Source organism: Bos indicus x Bos taurus, chromosome 1, assembly GCF_003369695.1.
Source record: "Bos indicus x Bos taurus breed Angus x Brahman F1 hybrid chromosome 1, Bos_hybrid_MaternalHap_v2.0, whole genome shotgun sequence".
Lineage (NCBI taxonomy): Eukaryota > Metazoa > Chordata > Mammalia > Artiodactyla > Bovidae > Bos > Bos indicus x Bos taurus.
In genome coordinates, this window is record NC_040076.1 from 134,205,228 (window position 1) to 134,226,118 (window position 20,891).

General features: G+C 39.1%; 1 protein-coding gene across 10 annotated transcripts in view; it reads right to left on the bottom strand.

The window, feature by feature from the left end:
- CEP63 (centrosomal protein 63) overlaps positions 1-20,891 on the bottom strand; it is a 73,964-nt gene that overhangs the window by 13,470 nt on the left and 39,603 nt on the right. For 9 of the 10 annotated variants that reach the window (XM_027545520.1, XM_027545461.1, XM_027545511.1 and 6 more), the window contains 3 exons: positions 4,046-4,279; positions 3,654-3,793; positions 1,772-1,909 (listed from right to left, as the gene is read on the bottom strand). In XM_027545520.1, coding sequence (XP_027401321.1) covers positions 1,772-1,909; positions 3,654-3,793; positions 4,046-4,279 — 512 coding nt within the window. The remainder of the gene's footprint in view (positions 1-1,771; positions 1,910-3,653; positions 3,794-4,045; positions 4,280-20,891) is intronic. The other variant, XM_027545534.1, reaches the window with a different exon arrangement.

Genomic DNA, 20,891 nt, shown 5'->3' on the forward strand with positions numbered 1-20,891 from the left:
AGAGAGAGAAGAAAAATCAGAAATAAACTTGTCCTATCTAAAGATGGGAAAATCGAGGCCTAAAGAGAATAAGGTGTTCCAGGTTGGCAGTGTGTCGGAAGCAAGACACAAGTCTTCAGAGTTTGCTGAAAGCATAGCAAAACATGTAAAAGACCACTAAAAAGTTAATCAATGGGAAATCTATGATAAAAATTATAAATATCAGCTCTAATATCAATAACAATTTGTCATTGTTGTTTAGCTGCTAAGTCGTGTCCACCTCTTTTGCGATCCCATGGATCCCCACCAGGCTCCTCTGTCCATGGGATTTCCCAGGCAAGAATTCTGGAGTGGGTTGCCATACCTTCTCCAGGGGATCTTCCCAACTCAAGGATTTAACCTGTGTCTCCTTCACTGGTACAAATGGATTCTTTACCTGCTGAGCCACCAGGGAAGCCATGTCAAGAAGAATGTGCTGTGCTGTGCTTGGTTGTGTCCAACTCTTTGCAACCCATGGACTGTAGCCCACCAGGCTCCTCTGTCTATGAGGATTCTCCAGGCGAGAATACTTGAGTGGGTTGCCAAGCCCTCCTCCAGGGGATCTTCCCAACCCAGGGACTGAACCCAGGTCTGCTGCATTGCAGGCGGATTCTTTACTGTCTGAGCCACCAAGGAAGCCCGTCAATAAGACTACTAAACTTTATTTTATTCAATCTACAGTGTGCAAATATACTTCAGTAATGAGAATTAAGAATATCTTAAGTATTTCAAGGTGAGAAATAAAGCAAAAACTCTGTGGATGCACGTATATTTACTATGCAAAGAAAATATTTAGTGGTTTCCAAAAACAGTAATAAAAGATATATTAGTTAGAGAAGGGACAAAAATTTGTTATTTAAAAAGGCAAAATGGAAATTTTTTGGTTGTTTGTTTCCCTGCAGGCTAACAGTTTATATATTTTTATCTTCTACATGCAGAAAATATTAGAGTACAAATGACTGTGATTTACATTTAAAATAAAATATCAAACTGCTCCCGATCAAAAAGTTCTGCAGTATGACAAAAAAAAAAAGTTCACTGTATTGTAATACAAGTGAGCTGGGCATAGTACAGCATAAGTAAGAATTCAATCAACACACAAGGACGTATCAACAGCATTTCAGAACAGAAGGAAGGAGCACCACATATCCAGTGAGACCTCCCCAGTGAGGTGGCTGGTAGAGGGGAAAGCCAGTCTAACTGAAGGCCTTCTGCATGGGAGAAATGTGAAAACATACAGAGAGTCAATATAGACACCTCTTGAAGAATTGGGTTTTGAAGAAGAGCAGAGAAGTATGGAAGTAACTTGACAGGGATGTAGAATTAAAGGAGGGTTTTCATCTTTTTCCCAAGATGAGGAATATTAAAACAAATTTTATACCAGGGGAAATGATTTAGCAGAGATTAAGAATTGACAATGTAAAAAAGAAAAGAAAAAACCGTAGAAACTATACAGAAGTGGAATCTTAGAAGCACAGACATGTCATCCATTGATTCATCCACTCTTCACAGATTAAGGGCACAGACAGGTGCAGGCTGACTGGTAGGTCTGGTGGTAAAAAGATTAGGAAGTTCTACTTTACTTGAGATCAAAGTTCTCCTTTAATCTCAGTGAAATCAGAAGTTAGGCCAATTTGTGAAAGCTGGAGGAAAAAACATGTTTTCACTTGTTATATTAGCTTACTTTATCAATACAATGATTGAAATAGTTTCTAACAATTTGAACATTGCTGAAATGCATGTAATTATCTACCTGCCTTCCAGACGCGTCACCTCTGCCTGCAGAAGCTCTTCACTAGTGTGGGTAAAATCCAGTTGGCAGAGCACGTTCTGCAAGTCCCCCTGCCCTTGAGAGGCATACCTCCTTTCTGCCAGAGGTTCCTCCAGTGATCTACGGGAAGATATAGAAGGATTGTTAAAGGCCTGTATCTTTGCAAACAAAAACAACACAGAGGCAGTTCATATTTTCCCAATTCTTTTTAGTAATGAAACTCTTCAGAATTCTTTAGTCTGTTTCCTGGTTTACCAAAAAAGGGAGTTCATCTTTCAGTGTCCTATCTTTTTGCCTTTTCATGGGGTTCTCAAGGCAAGAATACTGAAGTGGTTTGCCATTCCCTTCTCCAGTGGAACACGTTCTGTTAGAACTCTCCATCATGACCCATCCATCTTGGGTGGCCCTACATGGCATGGCTCACAGTCAAGGCTGTGGTCCATGTGATCAGTTTGGTTAGTTTTCTGTGATTGTGGTTTTCAGTCTGTCTGCCCTCTGATGGATAAGGATAAGGAAGCTCCCTGATGAGAGAGACTGACCAAGGGGGAAACTGGGTCTTGGTCTGATGGATGGGGTCATGTTCAGTAAATCTTTAATCCAATTTTCTGTTGATAGGGAGGGGGGGTCGTGTTTCCTCCCTGTTGGAGGAGTTTGACCTGAGGGCAAACTATGGTGGAGGTAATGAAGATAATAGAGACCTCCTTCAAAAGGTTCCATGCACACACTGCCGCAATCAGTGCCTCTGACCCTGCAGCAGCCACCACCAACCCACGCCTCTGCCAGAGACTCCTGGACACTCACAGGCAAGTCTGGCTCAGTCTCTTGTGGGGTCACTGCTCCTTTCTCCTGGGTCCTGGTGCACACAAGGTTTTGTTTGTGCCCTCCAAGAGTCTGTTTCTCTAAGTTCTGGCTGCCCTATGGTGGGGTTAATGGTGACCTCCCCCAGGAGGGCTTATGCCATACCCAGCTCTACTGCACCCAGAGCCCCTGCCTCTGCGGCAAGCCACTGCTGACCCATACCTCTGCAGGAGATACTCAAACACAGTTCTGGCTCAGTCTCTGTGGGATCCCTGGGTCCCAGTGGCACAAGGTTTGTTTGAGCCCTCTGAGCATCTCTGGCCAGTATGGGGTTGATTCTAAACGTGATTGTGCCCCTCCTACCATCTTGCCAGGGCTCCTCCTTTGCCCTTGGACGTGGGCTATCTTTTTGGTGGGAGCCAACATACTTCTGTTGATGGTTGTTCAGCAGCAAGTTGTAATTTTGGAGTTCTCACAGAAGATAAGTACATGTCCTTACCAGCTACTAATCATGATCTATTTTACCAAAGAAGGTAGGCCTCCCAGGAGACAAAAGACTATAATTCCTTTCACGTTTGGAGTTTTAGCAAGGGTACAGATTAACAGGAGACAGAGAAAGAATAGTCGCTAAGTCATGTCTGACTCTTTGTAGCCCCATGGACTGTAGCCTGTGAGGCTCCTCTGTCCATTGGATCATCCTGGCAAGAATAATGGCGTGGGTTGTCATTTCCTCCTCCCGAGGATCTCCCAACCCAGGGGACTGAACCCACGTCTCTTGCACTGGTCGGTGGATTCTTTACCACTGCACCACCTGGGAAACCCATGCAGATTGACAAAAGGGCTTCTAACTTTCTAAACCTCAGAGTTTCTTGTTTAGGGGACCCACACTGAAGGTAGAAAAAAATAACCACACATTATTATCTAATACCCTAAAAATTTAACTCCGAAATTAAAACTAAGAAAACCTATAATATGATCAAGCACAAAATTATGAATATGTAATATTAAAAACCATGCAAATGCCAAACCACCCTGTGGCTAAGACTAATAACATTTAAGATTATACCTTATGGTCTCTACTGTGTGTTGAGTATCAACTGCCTTTAATTTTGCTTGCAGCTTCTCCTTTTGTATTCTTGCATCATGGATAAAATTTTCTTGAGTCTGAAGAGCTGCCTTCAATCCTCTCTTTTCTTCTTGCAGAACCTGTAAAAATACTCAGAAAAAAAGTCAGATGTTATTACAGTTTTTCTATTTCATGAGAAAAGGAAGCCAGGAGTCAAACTGTAAATTATATAACAGATACAGTATTAATAGGCCCAATGTCAATATCTGATCCACTGGCTATAGGGTAGGTAAGAAACTGCAGATTTTGGAACCTGGTTGTAGGTTAGTTTCTCTTAAAACAGACACACACACATTTCCTCAGTTATAGTATATAAAAATTTAAAAATATACCTCTAGCATTTTTTCAGATTCCTTCAATTTTTCTTCTTTCTGCCGCTGCTCTTGCATAATAGTCATATTGGTTCCAACCAAGTCATTGACTCTCATGGTGAGGCGCTCTATTTCCAACTCATTGGCACAGATAGTATCATTGGCCCGCTCCAGCTTACTGCTCAGGTGCTGAATTTCCGACTGGCTGGACAGTTCCACAGACTCTAATTTTTGTTTCCGATTGGCAAGCTGAGCCTAAAAATACACAAATTACCAATTGGTAAAAGTAAAAGAATAATCAATGAACAAGGAAGAATGAAAATGAAACTGAATTTTACCTCCATAAAAACATACAGCAATAGATCATTAAGTAATATATAATTCATTCACCACTCCAGTCAAAAACTGAACAAAAATTTAAGCAGACATTTCTCAAAAGAAGACATACAGATGGCCAATAAACACATGAAAAGATGTTCACATCACTCATTATTAGAGAAATACAAATCAAAACTACAATGAGGTATCACCTCATACCAATCAGAATGGTCATCAGAAAAAGAACTACAAACAATAAATGCTAGAGAGCATGTAGAGAAACTAGAACCCTGCTGCACTGCTGGTGGGAACGTGAACTGGTACTGCCACTACAGTATGGAGATTCACAACAAACTAGGGATAAAACCACCATGTGGTGGTGGTTTAGTCACCAAGTCATGTCTGGCTCTTGTGACCCCGTGGACTGTAGCCCTCCAAGCTCCTTTGTCCATGGGATTTTCCAGACAAGAATATTAGAGTGGGTTGCCATTTTCTTCTACAGGCAATATTCCCAATCCAGGGATTGAACCCACATCCCTTGTGTAGAAAGTGGTCTCCTGAATTGCAGGCATATTCTTTATCACTTACCCACTAGGGAAGCCCCCAAACTACCATATGACCCAGCAATCCTACTACTGGGCATACACCCTGAGAAAGCCACAATTCAAAATGACACATGTACCCCAATGTTCATCACAGCACTATTTACAATAGCTAGGACATGGAAGGAACCTAGATGTCCATCAACAAATGAATGGATAAAGAAGTTGTGGTACAATGGAATATACTCAGTCATAAAAAGGAATAAATCTGAGTCAGTTGTAGTGAGGTAGATGAACCTAGAGCCTCTTATATAGAGTGAAGTAAGTCAGAAAGAAAAAAACAAGTACTGATATATTAACACATATATATGGAATCTAGAAAAGTGGTAGTGATGAACCTAGTAGAGAACAGACTTGACACAGCGGGGGAAGGTGAGAGTGAGATGAACTGAGCAAATACCACTGACATACATAGACCATCACGTGTAAAACAGACAGTCAGTGGAAAGTTGCTGTATAATACAGGGAGCCCAGTCTGGCATTCTAAGACAACTCAGAGGGGTGGAATGTGGCAGGTAGGGAGGCTCAAGAGAGAGTTGATATATATATAATTATGACTGATTCACACTGATGTACTACAGAGACCACCACAACATTGTAAAGCAATTGTTCTCCAATTTTAAAAATACATATACATACATATATATGTGTATATATAATATATTCATGATAGAAAGAAAAAAAAAAAAACTCCATGATAAAAACTAGGAATAGAGAGGAACTTTCTCAACTTGACAAAGACTTTCTACAGAAACCATACAGCTAACATTATACTTAATGTTGGGAAACTTGACACTTTCCCACAAAGATCAGATATAAGGCAACAATCTATCCTTACATCACTCCTTTTCAACATCATAGTGGATGTCCTAGTTAATGCAGTAAGAAAAGGAAATAAAAGGTATACAGATCAGGAAAGAAGTCATAAAACTACCTTTATCCACAGATGATGTGATCATCTATGTAGAAAATCTGAAAGAATCAACCAAAAAAAAAAAAATTCCCTTGAGTTAATAAGCAACTATAGGAAGGTTGCAAGATATAAGGTTAATATATAAAAGTCAACCATTTTCCTATATGCCAAAAGTAAACATGTGGAATTTAAATTAAAAACAAAACATAGGACTTTCCCGGTAGTCCAGTGGTTAAGAATCTGCCCTGTAATGCAGAGGACACGGGTTCAATCCCTGATCAGGCAGCCAAGATCCCACATGCCTTGGAGCAACTAAGCCCATGCACCACAACTACAGAAGTGGATATGATGCTGCAACTAAGATCCATTGCAGCCAAATGAATAAAATAAAAATTAAAAAACAAAAAAACACATCACTATTTATATTAACACCTAAAGAAATTACTTAAGTACAAATCTAATAAAATATGTACAAGATCTATAAGAGAAGAACTACAGATCTCTGATGAACGATGTCAAAGAATAAATGACAGATATTCCATGTTCATGGAAAGGAAGAATCAATACAGTCAAAGTGTCAGTTCTTCCCAATATTATCTATGAATTCAATACAATCCCAATCAAAATATCAGCAAGTTATCAGCATTTTGTGAATATCAACAAAACTGATTCTAAAGTTTACAGGGAGAGGCAAAGAGTCAGAATAGCTAATACAATATCAAAAGAGAAGAACAAAGTTGGCTGACTGATGTCACCTAACTTCAAGATTTACTATAAAGCTATAGTCATCAACAGTGTAGTATCAGCAAGAGAACAGACAAATAGATTAAGGGAACAGAATACAGAGCCCAGAAATTGACCCTTATAAATATAGTCAACTGATCTTCGATAAAAGAACAAAGGTAATAAGATGGAGCAAAGATAGTCTTTTCAACAAATGGTGCTGGAATAACTGGACATCCATATGCAAGAAAAAAAAATGACATGTCTGACAAAGGTTTTATGCTCTCCACAAAAATTAATTAAAATGGATCATAGACCTAAATGTAAAATGCAAAACTTACAAAACTCTTGAAAGATAATATAGGAGAAAACGTAGCTAACTTTGGGTATAGTGGTATCTTTGTAAATACAACACCAAAGACATGATCCCTGAAAGAAATAACTGATAAGCTGAAATTCATTAAAATTTAAAACTTTTGCTCTGTAAAAGACAATGTCAAGAGAATGAGAAGACAAGCCACTTTAGCAACTGTCTCATGGACCTGTAGTACACAATTCCTGTACATTTGGATGATTTTTTAGGCTTTGTATCCCAGCTATACTGTTTTTTTTTTTTTTTTTACACTGGTTTTTAGCTCCCAACTTTCTAGTTTTTCACAAGTTTAATTCCAGCATCCTGAAAGATACTTCATCTTCACACTGAAGACAGACATAAAGTATTTGTGTAAGTAAAACTTCCCGTATTCTAAGTATTTTTAAAAGGTAAAGCACACAATTTTATTTTAGAAATTTAAGTCTCTGGGAAATCTATCTGCTGTGTAAAGATTTTTATTGTATACAGTACAGGGCCAAAATCCTACTATGGTCACATAAAGTAGATGCTCAATGATGCCCATAAGCCAGAGAGAGGGTGGGAGGAGAAAGGCAAAGAGGCAGAAAAACAGTGTTTATATAAATTACAGACCAAGATTCCAGCATAAAGAATCAAAAACTTTTTACCAGATTCCTACAATAGTGTGAAAAAAGAACATTAAGCAGGTTTAGATGCCAGGATGCAACTGCCTCCAAACTTTTAAAATACCACATAAACTACCCACCTCAACAAGGGGAAACCTTACACAGAATTCTGCACAGAATAAAACACTGAAGATACTGGATGATGGTGGTAAGAGAAAGAGCTCAGCTTACTGAACCTCCCAACCCTATTTTAAATTGCACAGTAGCCCTGGGGCTTGGCAGAACACAGCTAGAAAACCACTGCTCAACTGGATGCTCAGGATGAAAGACAATACGTGATTGCAAAACATTAGCATTGTCTAACATTGTAATAGCTATTTAACATTCAGTTCAAATCCGTGATCTTAAAGTAAACTGGTGTTGAAATTAATAGTTTAACTAAGCTATAGTTTAACCAGCGAGTCTAGATTTGATACATAAAAACTAACCAATATCTTAGTTCTATAGCATCAAAAATACAGCCTTTTTCCCCCTTTTTTTTACACTGAAGTACAGATGACATACAGTATGTTAGTTTCAGGTGTAAAACATAGTGATTTGACACATATACATTATTACTGATCACCATGATAAGTCTAATAGCCATCTGTCACTGTACAAAGCTATTACAATATTATAAACTATATTTCCTATGCTGCACATCACATCCCATGACTTAATTATTTTATAACTGGAAATTTAAATTAATTTCCTTCACCTATTTTGCCCAACTCCCCTCATCCTCTCCTCCGTGACAACTGCCAGTTTGTTCTCTGGATCTATGAGTCTGTTTCTGTTTTGTTTCATCCCTTAGATTCCACATGTAAGTGAAGTCATATGGAATTTGTTTTTCTCTGTCTTATTTCACTTAGCATAATATCCTCTAGGGACATCCAGATTGCTGCAAATGGTAAAATTTCATTCTTTTTTATGATTCATATACCACATTTTCTTTATCCATTCATCTATCAATGGGCACTTGGGTTGCCTCGTATCTTTGTTACTGTGAATAATGATGCAAAGAACATAGGGGTACACATATCCTTTTGAATTAGTCTTTTTTTTTTTTGGAAAAATGGACAGAATTGTAATTTGTTAGATCATATGATAGTTCTTTTTTTAATTTTTAAGGAATCTCTATGCTGTGCTTCCAATTTATATTCCCACCAACATTGCATGGGGGCTTCCCAGATGGTACAAAGATAAAGAATCCGTCTGCCAATGCAGGAGACGCAAGAGACTTGGGTTCAATTCCTGGGTCAGGAAAATCTCCCAGAGTAGGAAATGGCAACCCACTCCAGTATTGTTGCCTGGAAAATTCCACGGACAGAGGAGCCTGGTGGGCTACAGTCCATGGGGTTGCAGGAGCTGGACATGACCGAGTACATACACATAACAGTGCAGGAGGGCTCCCCTCTCTTCATCATCTTCAACACTTACTTATTACCTTTGGGTAATAGCCATTCTGACAGGGGTGAGACAGTATCTCACTGTGGTTTTGAATTGCATTTTCCTGATGATTAGTGATGCTGAATATCTTTTCTCAAGTCTGTATGTCTCCTTTGGAAAAATGTCTATTCAAGTCCTCTGCCAATTTTTAAAAATCAGATTGTTTTTTGACCTTGACCTCTTTAAGTTCTTTGTATATTTTAGATATTAAACTCCTTACAAAATAAATCATTTGCAAATATGTCCTCCAATTCAATTTTCTTGGACAACAAAATCATTGCAGATGATGACTGCAGCCATGAAATTAAAAGATGCTTACTCCTTGGAAGAAAAGCTATGACAAACGTAGACAGCATATTAAAAAGCAGACACATTATTTTGCTGACAAAGGTTTGTCTAGTCAAAGCTATGGTTTTTCCAGTAGTCATGTACGGATGTGAGAGCTGGACCATAAAGAAAGCTGAGCGCCAAAGAAATGATGTTTTTGAACTGTGGTGTTGGAGAAGACTCGAGAGTCCCTTGGACTGCAAGGAAATCAAACCAGTTAATAATAAAGGAAATCAATCATGAATATTCACTGGAAGGACTGATGGTGAAGCTGAAACTCCAATACTTCGGCCACCTGATGCAAAGAACTGACTCTTCTTCTGACACTGGGAAAGATTGAAGGCAGGAGGAGAAATGGACGACAGAAGATGAGATGGTTGGATGGCATCACCAACTCAATGGACATGAGTCTGAGCAAGCTCCAGAAGCTGGTGATGGACAGGGAAGCCTGGTGTGCTGCAGTCCATGGGGTCGCAGAGTTGGACACAACTGAGCAACTGAACGTAACTGATTCAGCAGTAATACCTTTTCATTTTGTTGATAGTGCCTCTGCCATCAGTTCCTGTGCAAGGCTTTTTAGTTTGATATAGTTCCACTTGTTTATTTTTGCTTTTGTTTTCCTTGCCTGAAGACACAGATCTAAATATATATGTATATATTGCTAAGAACAACGCCAAAGAACATATTATCTATGTTTTCTTCTAGGAGTTTTATGCTTTCAGCTTTCACATTTACGTGTCATCTATTTTCAGTTTATTTTTATACAAGGTATAAAAACCTGTCGTTTCATTCTTTTTTCCCAGCACCATTTTTTGAAGAGACTGTCTTCTCCCCCATTGTATATTCTTGGCTTCCTTGTCATAAATTAGTTCAGTTCAGTTCAGCCACTCACTCATGTCCAACTCTTTGCAACCCCATGGACTGCAGTACACCAGGCTTCCCTGTCTATCACCAACTCTCGGAGCTTGCTCAAACTCATGTCCATTGAGTTAGTGATGCATCCAACCATCTTATCCTCTATCGTCCCCTTCTCTTCCTGCCGTCAATCTCTCCTAGCATCAGGGTCTTTTTAATGAGTCAGTTCTTTGCGTCAGGTGGCCAAAGTATTGGAGCTTCAGCTTCAGCATCAGTCTTTCCAATGAATATTCAGGACTGATTTCCTTTAGGATGGACTGGTTGGATCTCCTTGCAGCTCAAGGGACTCTCAAAGAGTCTTCTCCAACACCACAGTTCAAAAGCATCAATTCTTCGGTGCTCAGCTTTATCATCCATACATAACTACTGGAAAAACCATAGCTCTGACTAAACTGACCTTTGTCAGCAAAGTAATGTCTCTGCTTTTTAATATGCTGTCTAGGTTGGTCATAGCTTTTCTTCCAAGGAGCAAGCATCTTTTAATTTCATTGCTGCAGTTACCATCTGCAGTGATTTTAGAGCCCAAGAAAATGAAGTCTGTCAGTGTTTCCATTGTTTCCCCATCTATTTCCCATGAAGTGATGGGACCAGATGCCATGATCTTAGATTTCTGAATGTTGAGTTTTAAGGCAACTTTTTCACTCTCCTCTTTCACTTTCATTAAGAGGCTCTTTAGTTCCTCTTCACTTTCTGACATAAGGGTGGGGTCATCTGCATATCTGAGGTTATTAATATTCCTCCTGGCAATCTTGATTCTAGCTTGTGCTTCATCAAGCCCATCATTTCGCATGATGTACTTTGCATCTAAGTTAAATAAACAGGGTGACAAGATACAGCCCTGATGTACTCCTTTCCCAATTTATATGGTTATAAGTTAATGACCCTATAAATTAATGACAATATAAATGTAAATTTATTTCTGGGCTATTTGGTCCATTGATCTGTGTCTGTTTTTATGCCAGCACCTTATACTTTTGATTACTATAGATTTGTACAATAGTTTGAAATCAGGGAATATGATAATTACAACTTTCTTCTTCTTTCTTAAGATCGCTTTAGCTCTTTGGGGTTTGGTTTTGTGTGTGTGTGATTCTATACAAACTTTAGACTTATCTGTTCCAGTTCTGTGCAAAATATCATTGGAATTTTGATAGGGACTTCACTGAATGTATAAACTGCTTTAGGCAGTATGGACATTTTAACAGTATTAATTCTTCTAATCCATGAGCATGGTATATCTTTCAATTTATTTGTGTCATCTCCATCTGCAATTTCTCTCAAAGTCTTAGTTTTCAAAGTACAGGTGTTTCACATTTTTTTGGTATTTTAAACTTTTAAACTTTTTGATGCAGTTGTAAATGGGCCTGAAATCTTAATTTCTCTGATAGTACATGATTAGTGTACAAAAAAGCAACAAATTTCTGTATATTGATTTTTTTAGACATCAACTTTACTGAATTCATTAGCAGCCATTTCTGTTTTTATTATTGTGGAGGCTTTAGGGTTTTCTGTATGTAGTAACATATCACCTGCAAACAGTTTTACTTCTTCCTCTGCAGTCTGGGTGCCTTTTATCTTTTTCTTGCCTGATTGCAATGGTTAGGATTCCTAATACTATGGTGAATAAAACTGGTGAGGATGGGCATCCTTGGGTGTTTCCTAATCTTAGTAGAAAAGCTTTCAGCCTTTCACAGTGGAATATTATTCTAGCCATGGGTTTCTCATATATTGTTGTTGTTCAGTCGCTAAGTCATGTCCTGCTCTTTGCAACCCCATGAACTGCAGCATGCCAAGTTTCTCTGTCCATTACTATATCCCCGAGTTTCTTCAAACCCATGTCCGTTGAGTCAGTGACGCCATCCAACCATCTCATCCTCTGTCACCCCCTTCTCCTGTTGCCCTCAATTTTCTCCAGCATCAGCGTCTTTTACAATGAGTTAGCTCTTTGCATCAGGTGGCCAAAATATTGAACCTCTGTCAGCAAAATGATGTGTGTGCTTCTTTATACGCTGTCTAGGTTTGTCATAGCTTTTCTTCCAAGGAGCATCTTTTAATTTCATGGCTGCAGTCACCATCTTCAGTGATTTTTGGGGCCCAAGAAAACAAAATGTCACTGCTTTCACTTTTTCCCCTTCTATTTGCCCTGAAGTGATGGGACTGGATGCCATGATCTTAATTTTTTGAATGCTGAGTTTTAAGTCAGATTTTTCACTCTCCTCTTCCACCTTCGTCATAAGGATTTTTAGTTCCTCTTCACTTTCTGCCATTAGATGGTGTCATCTGCATATATGAGGTTGCTTATGTTTCTCCTGGCAATCTTGATTCCAGCTTGTGATTCATCCAGCCTGGCACTTCACAAGATGTACTCTGCATGTAAGTTAAATAAGCAGGTGACAATATACAGCCTTGACGTACTTTCTCCCCCAATTTTGAACCAGCCCATTGTTTCATGTCAGGTTCTGTTGCTTCTTGACCTGCATACTGGTTTCTCAGGAGGCAGGTAAGGTGGTCTAGTATGCTCATCTCTTTAAGAATCTTCCACAGTTTGTTGTTATCCATGCCACCAAAGACTTCAGTGTAGTCAATGAAGCAGAAGCAGATGTTTGGGGGAATTCCCTTGCTTTCTCTGCAATCCAACGGATGTTGGCAATTGGATCTCTAGTTCCATTGCCTTTTCTAAACCCAGCTTGTACATCTGGAAGTCCTCGGCTCGTGTACTATTGAAGCCTATCTTGAAGGATTTTGAGCATTATCTTGCTAACATGTGAAATGAGCACAAGTGTATGTAGTCTGAACATTCTTTGGCCTTGTCCTTCTTTCGGATTGGAATGAAAACCGACCTCTTTCAGTCCTGTGGCCACTGCTGAGTTTTCCAAATTTGCTGGCATATTGAGTGCAGCACTTTAACAGCATCATCTTTAAGGACTGTGAAGAGCTGAGCTAGAAGAATTCCATCACCTCCACTAGTTTTGTTCATAGTGATGCTTCCTAAGGCCCACTTGACTTCACACTCCAGGATGTCTGGCTCTAGAGAGTGATACACCATCATAGTTATCCAGGTCATTAAGACCTTTTTGTACAGTTCTTGTGTATTCTTGCCACCTCTTCTTAATCTCTTCTGTTTCTGTTAGGTCCACACCATTTCTGCCCTTTGTTGTGTCCACCTTTGCAGGAAATGTTCCCTTGGTGTCTCTAAATTTCTTAAAGAGACCACTAGTCTTTACCATTCTATTATTGTCCTCTATTTATTTGCATTGTTCACTTAAGAAGGCTTTCTTTTCTCTCCTTGCTATTCTTCGAACTCTGTATTCAGTTGGGTTTACCTTTTCCTTTCTCCTTTGCCTTTTGCGTCTCTTCTTTTCTCAGCTATCACAACGGCCTCCTCAGAGAACCACTTTGCCTTACTGCATTTCTTTTTCTTTGGGATGGTTTTGGTCCTGTACAATGCTATGAACCTTCATCCATAGTTCTTCAGGCATTATCTCTGTCTCTTCATCTTCAGGCACACTGTCTCTGTCTCTCTTAGGCATTCTGGTGTGTGTTGTGTGTGTGTGTGTGTGTGTGTATGCCACATCTTTTTTTAATTTTTAAATTTATATTTTTAACTGAAGGATAATTGCTTTATAGAATTTTGTTGGTTTCTGCCAAACATCAACAAGACTCAACCACAGATATACGTATGTCCCCTCCCTCTTTAATCTCCCTCCCATCTCCCTCCCCATCTCAACCCTCTAGGTTGATACAGAACTCCTGTATGGGTTCCCTGAGACATACAGCAAATTCCCATTGGCTCTCTATTTTACATATGATAATATAAGTTTCCATGTTACTCTCTCCATACATCTCACCCTCTCCTCCCCCTCCTCCTCTCTTCCCCTCTCCCCGTGTCCAAAAATCTGTTGTCTGTTTCTCTGCTGTTGCCCTGCAAATAAAATCTTTGGTACCATCTTTCTAGATTCCGTATATATGCATTAGTATAGGATATTTATCTTTCTCTTTCTGAGTTATTTCGTTCTGTATAATAGGCTCTAGGGTCATCCACCTCATTAGAACTGATTCAAATGTGTTCCTTTTATGGCTGAGTAATATTCCATTGTATATATGTACCACAACTTTTATTCATTCATCTGTTGATGGACATCTAGTTTGCTTCCACATTCTAGCTATTGTAAATAATGCTGCAATGAACATTGGGGTACAGTGTCTTTTTCAATTTTGGTTTCTTCAGGGTATGTGCCTAGGAGTGGGATTGCTGGGTCATATGGTGGTTTTATTTCTAGTTTTTTAAGGAATCTCCATACTGTCTTCCATAGTGGCTGTATCAATTTACATTCACACCAACAGAGCAAGAGGGTTCCCTTTTCTCCACACCCTCTCCAGCATTTATTATTTGTAGACTTTTTGATGATGGCCATTCTGACCAGTGTGAGGTGATATCTCATTGTAGTTTTGATTTGCATTTCTCTAATAACGAGCGATGCTGAGCATCTTTTAATGTGTTTGTTAGCCATCTGTATGTCTTATCTGGAGAAATGTCTGTTTAGGTCTTTTTCCCACTTTTGTTGTTTTTCTGTTATTGAGTTGTATAAGCTGCTTGTATATTTTGGAAATTAATCCTTTGTCAGTTGTTTCATTTGCTATTATTTTCTCCCATGCTGAAGGTTGTCTTTTCACCTTGCTTATAGTTTCCTTTATATATATATATGTCACATCTTCTTTATTCATCCATCTGCCAACGGACATTTACGTTGCTTCCATGTCTTGGCTATTATAATCAGTGCTGTTTATAATCAGTGTGTTTGGGTGGGGGGCATGTATCTTTTAGAATTACAGCTATCTGTTGATATATGCCCAGGAATAGGATAAAGCTGAGTCATATGGTAACTCTCTTTTTAGTTTTTAAAGAAACCTCCATACTACTTTCCATAGCAGCTACACAATTCATTTTGTTTATAGTTTCCTTAAAAGCATCTAAGTTTGATTAAGTCCCATTTGATTTTTTAAAAATTTTATTACTTTGGGAGGCTGACCTAAGAAAACATTGCTACAATTTCTGTCACACCATGTTTTGCCTATGTTCTCCTCTAGGAGTTTTGTGCTGTTTAGTATTTTTATTACCTCCTTTTTGAACTCAGGATGTGGTAGACTGGAGAGATCTGTTTCATTGTTTATTCTTTCAGGAGACTTCTCTTGTTCTTTTAATTAGGAGTGGTTCCTCTGCTTCTTTATACTTACATTTCTAACTCTAAATTTAGGAGAAACAGTTACCTACTTGTGGCTGTTTTTGTGTAGGAGCATCTGTGTGTGGCCTGCATGTGTCTAATATTTTTGGTGCAAGGGCTTTTAGTATAGAAGCCTCCCATGTCTTTCCTCAGTTTGCTGGCTGTTATCCCCTTGATACAGGGCGTGAATGGCGTTGTGTAACCAGAGCCTGCACTGCATGTTGAGCAGGACCTCCTCTTTGCTCTGTGGCTGTCAAAGCTCTGTCAGGAGCAGGATCTGCTCCCCAGTTGTTGGAGCAGATGCCCCTAGATCTGTTTATGAGCTACAATGTGGGGTAGGTGTAACTGGTGCGCTTCCACTGGGAGAGGAGTCACTGATTACTCTTCTGCAGGAGCTATCCACCAGAAAGTACACTCTTCGGTGTCAGCTTTTACCCAATGTGCATGCTCACAAAGTACACTGCTGTTACATTGCTGCTGGCACTGCTTTCAGCTGTGAAAATGTAGGAACTGGGTGTCCCTCAGGTGCTGTGCTCACAAAGTCATCAACAGAGATCCACTGGCACAGATCTACTTATGTCAGGCACTGGGACCCACCATAGTCATGATTAGTTGCACACCTGTACCCACTATGGGAGATACAGTATCATCCTGGCCCTGGCTCCACATGTCCCTGCCCACAATGCCCACAGCTACTACCTCCAGACCCACCTCAACCATAGGAGTACCAGTAATCTGCTCAGATGTCCCACCACCACTGAGCTTACAAAGGCACTCCAGGTGTAAATCTGCTGAAGTTGCAAAGCCACCAGATAAAGTTCAGATTTCAGCCCTGCTTCCAAAGTCATGTGGCCCCTGGGGATCTGCTCAGATTTCAGCTCTGCTTCTGTGTTGGACAACCCTTCTGTGTTTGCATGCTCCCAAAGCTCATGGAGGCAGAGCCATACCCACTGCAAGCATGCCAAAAATGAGGCTCCTATAGTGAGGCCCCACTTCCTCCTCTGCATGCTTGTTAACCATGCAGCTTCTATGTGGACCTCAGCTCTGTCCTGCATACACTCCCAGTTCTGGCCCACACTCCCAACTCCTTCAGGGTGTCTCCATGCAGCCAACTCCAGTCCTATGGTTTGACCTCTGAAGCCTGAGTTTTAGCACCCAGCCCCTGCATGCACCATCAGATACGTATCACAGGCTGGGGAGTGCAGTGAGGTGGCCCAGATCATCTGTGTTTTTGGTCTCTGTTCTGCCTGCCGCAAAGTATCTTCTCCCCTCCCTCTGAGCCTTTGAAGCTCCCTTTCTGTCCTGCCTGATCTCCTAGCTGATGAATGGGAGTTCCCGGGATGAGGGAATCTTTCCCCTTTCACAGCTCCCTCCCAGGGGCACTTCAGATACTTCCCCCTCATTTTTTCCACGCTACTCAAGTACATGGTGATCATTCTTGCAACTGTGGTTGTATGAGATCCTCTGTCACCATTCAGTAGGTATTCTATGAGAACTGTTTCACACGTAAATGTATTTGTGATGTATTTATGGGAGTAGGTGAGCTCCATATCCTTCTATTTCTGCCATCTTGATCTCTCCATCTTAATTATTTTAGATATAATTTTACTACTTTTATTTTTTAACTTTTATACTAGTTTTATAGGTGGATGATCTACTACCTTTACTATATGTTTGCCTTTACCAGTAAGTTTTTTTTTCTTTCATAATTTTCTTGTTTCTAGAAATTGGCTTTTCTTTTCCATTTATAGGAGTTCCTTTATTAATGTGACTTCCAGAAAATTTTACACATAGGTGGTTCATATTATATTTCTATTGGACAGAGCTACACTAGAATATCTCAGGACTACCTCTTCCAATATGAAAAGTCAGAAAGATAAATATAAACATTTACAAAATGATTACTTCTCTTAAATATCTAGTATTAGAGGTATCTTAAAGCCAATTATTTTTAAGCCTTTTTTCCCCCACTAGCCACTGTCACTAATTTTTTTTGAAAACCAGAGCTTTCTCTTATTAATAACAGCATTTTAACTATTCTGGTGGAGCATGTGTGTGAATTATTTGCTCAGTCATGTCTGATTCTTTGCAACCCACCAGGCTCTTTTAGTCATGGAATTCTCCAGGCAAGAACACTGGAATGGGTAGCCATTCCCGTCTCCAGGGGAATCTTCTCGACCCAGAGATCAAATATGGGTCCCCTGCATTGTAGGCAGATTCTTTACCATTCTAGTAGAGTGGGTGGAATTATTTCAACAATACAAATCACAACAGAGGTGGTTAAAAGTAAAGAAATAATTAAGAAAGTAATTTATGTCATGGAGATAAAAATAAAAGCCAAGGGTGGGCAGCTAATGTGTGAGAATAGGGACAAGGCTGGGGACTGGGGACTAAGTTCAAATCATCCTTTGGCTTTGTGGTATATAATCCTGGGCTTCAAGAAAATAACTTTTCCATATAGTGAGATTACTGAGAAGAATATGATACAAAGCAACAAGTGTTCTTTTTTTAATTTTCCAAAGAACCCCAAAATGAAGTTATGCCACTGTATGCATCAATTTTTACCACACTCTCCATTAGAGTAAACTCCAAATATGTCAGTGCAGACAACAGCTCTGCAGCATTTACACTAAAGAAACATCTTGAAAGACAGCCCATCAGTGGTATAGCTCCCAGTAAGACCTTATCACTACTGTGTCTCTGTCATCATAAACTTTTAAACAGTAAACCTGAGCCAATTCAATTAAGTATATGATAATTCTACCAAGACAGTAGATTAACATTTGTGTTAGGATCATCTTTTTTTCATAAGGAAAATGGTGCCTTTAAAAATATAATATATATTCATACAAATTGTGAAATTATTTGTTCTAGCTCTGTGAAGAATACTGTTGGTAGCTTGATAGGGATTGCATTGAATCTATAAATTGCTTTGGGTAGTATACTCATTTTCACTATATTGATTCTTCCAATCCATGAACATGGTATATTTCTCCATCTATTAGTGTCCTCTTTGATTTCTTTCACCAGTGTTTTATAGTTTTCTATATATAGGTCTTTAGTTTCTTTAGGTAGATATATTCCTAAGTATTTTATTCTTTCCGTTGCAATGGTGAATGGAATTGTTTCCTTAATTTCTCTTTCTGTTTTCTCATTATTAGTGTATAGGAATGCAAGGGATTTCTGTGTGTTGATTTTATATCCTGCAACTTTACTATAGTCATTGATTAGTTCTAGTAATTTTCTGGTGGAGTCTTTAGGGTTTTCTATGTAGAGGATCATGTCATCTGCAAATAGTGAGAGCTTTACTTCTTCTTTTCCAATTTGGATTCCTTTTATTTCTTTTTTGTATGGAAATACAAAAAACCTCGAATAGCCAAAGCGATCCTGAGAAAGAAGAATGGAACTGGAGGAATCAACCTACCTGACTTCTGCCTCTACTACAAAGCCACAGTTATCAAGACAGTATGGTACTGGCACAAAGACAGAAATATAGATCAATGGAACAAAATAGAAAGCCCAGAGATAAATCCACGCACATATGGACACCTTATCTTTGACAAAGGAGGCAAGAATATACAATGGATTAAAGACAATCTCTTTAACAAGTGGTGCTGGGAAATCTGGTCAACCACTTGTAAAAGAATGAAACTAGAACACTTTCTAACACCACACACAAAAATAAACTCAAAATGGGTTAAAGATCTAAACGTAAGACCAGAAACTATAAAACTCCTAGAGGAGAACATAGGCAAAACACTCTCTGACATACATCACAGCAGGATCCTCTATGACCCACCTCCCAGAATATTGGAAATAAAAGCAAAAATAAACAAATGGGACCTAAGTAACCTTAAAAGCTTCTGCACGTCAAAGGAAACTATTAGCAAGGTGAAAAGACAGCCTTCAGAATGGGAGAAAATAATAGCAAATGAAGCAACTGACAAACAACTAATCTCAAAAATATACAAGCAACTCCTACAGCTCAACTCCAGAAAAATAAATGACCCAATCAAAAAATGGGCCAAAGAACTAAATAGACATTTCTCCAAAGAAGACACACAGATGGCTAACAAACACATGAAAAGATGCTCAACATCACTCATTATCAGAGAAATGCAAATCAAAACCACTATGAGGTACCATTTCACACCAGTCAGAATGGCTGCAATCCAAAAGTCTACAAATAATAAATGCTGGAGAGGGTGTGGAGAAAAGGGAACCCTCTTACACTGTTGGTGGGAATGCAAACTAGTATAGCCACTATGGAGAACAGTGTAGAGATTCCTTAAAAAACTGGAAATAGAACTGCCTTATGATCCAGCAATCCCACTGCTGGGCATACACACTGAGGAAACCAGAAGGGAAAGAGACACGTGTACCCCAATGTTCATCGCAGCACTGTTTATAATAGCCAGGACATGGAAGCAACCTAGATGTCCATCAGCAGATGAATGGATAAGAAAGCTATGGTGCATACACACAATGGAGTATTACTCAGCCATTAAAAAGAATACATTTGAATCAGTTCTAATGAGGTGGATGAAACTGGAGCCTATTATACAGAGTGAAGTAAGCCAGAAGGAAAAACACCAATACAGTATACTAACGCATATATATGGAATTTAGAAAGATGATAACAATAATCCTGTGTACGAGACAGCAAAAGAGACATTGATGTATAGAACAGTCTTACGGACTCTGTGGGAGAGGGAGAGGGTGGGAAGATTTGGGAGAATGGCATTGAAACATGTAAAATATCATGTATGAAACGAGATGCCAGTCCAGGTTCGATGCACGATACTGGATGCTTGAGGCTAGTGCACTGGGACGACCCAGAGGGATGGTATGGGGAGGGAGGAGGGAGGAGGGTTCAGGATGGGGAACACATGTATACCTGTGGTGGATTCATTTTGATATTTGGCAAAACTAATACAATTATGTAAAGTTTAAAAATAAAATTTAAAAAATATATATATTCAAATCTGAACAATATCACACAGCCCATCTAAATACTTCAAAAGGAAAACATATACAATGCAGGCTTTACTTTTCTCACATACGATGTATAAGCTAAATATTCTATATTCTGAGCTGGCTTAAAATTTTAATTTTTTTCAAATGGTCTTAATGTTCTCTAAGACTTCCCTGAATGTTTCCTTTTCGCTCACTGTATTATTTGGACAGGAGGGAAAGTAGCAAGTGATTATTTGCCCTCTAAACAGAAATGACCTTATGTTTTAGTGATTATTCTGATGTTTTCCTATGCTTATACAACCATCACTCTGTCTTTGCATCTAATAAAGTACTTACAACTGTTTAACAACTGTACTTTAAAATTTAATATATTTTAATATTTGACAGAACAAACATCACCCTCATAAAAAATGTTGCCTGATACC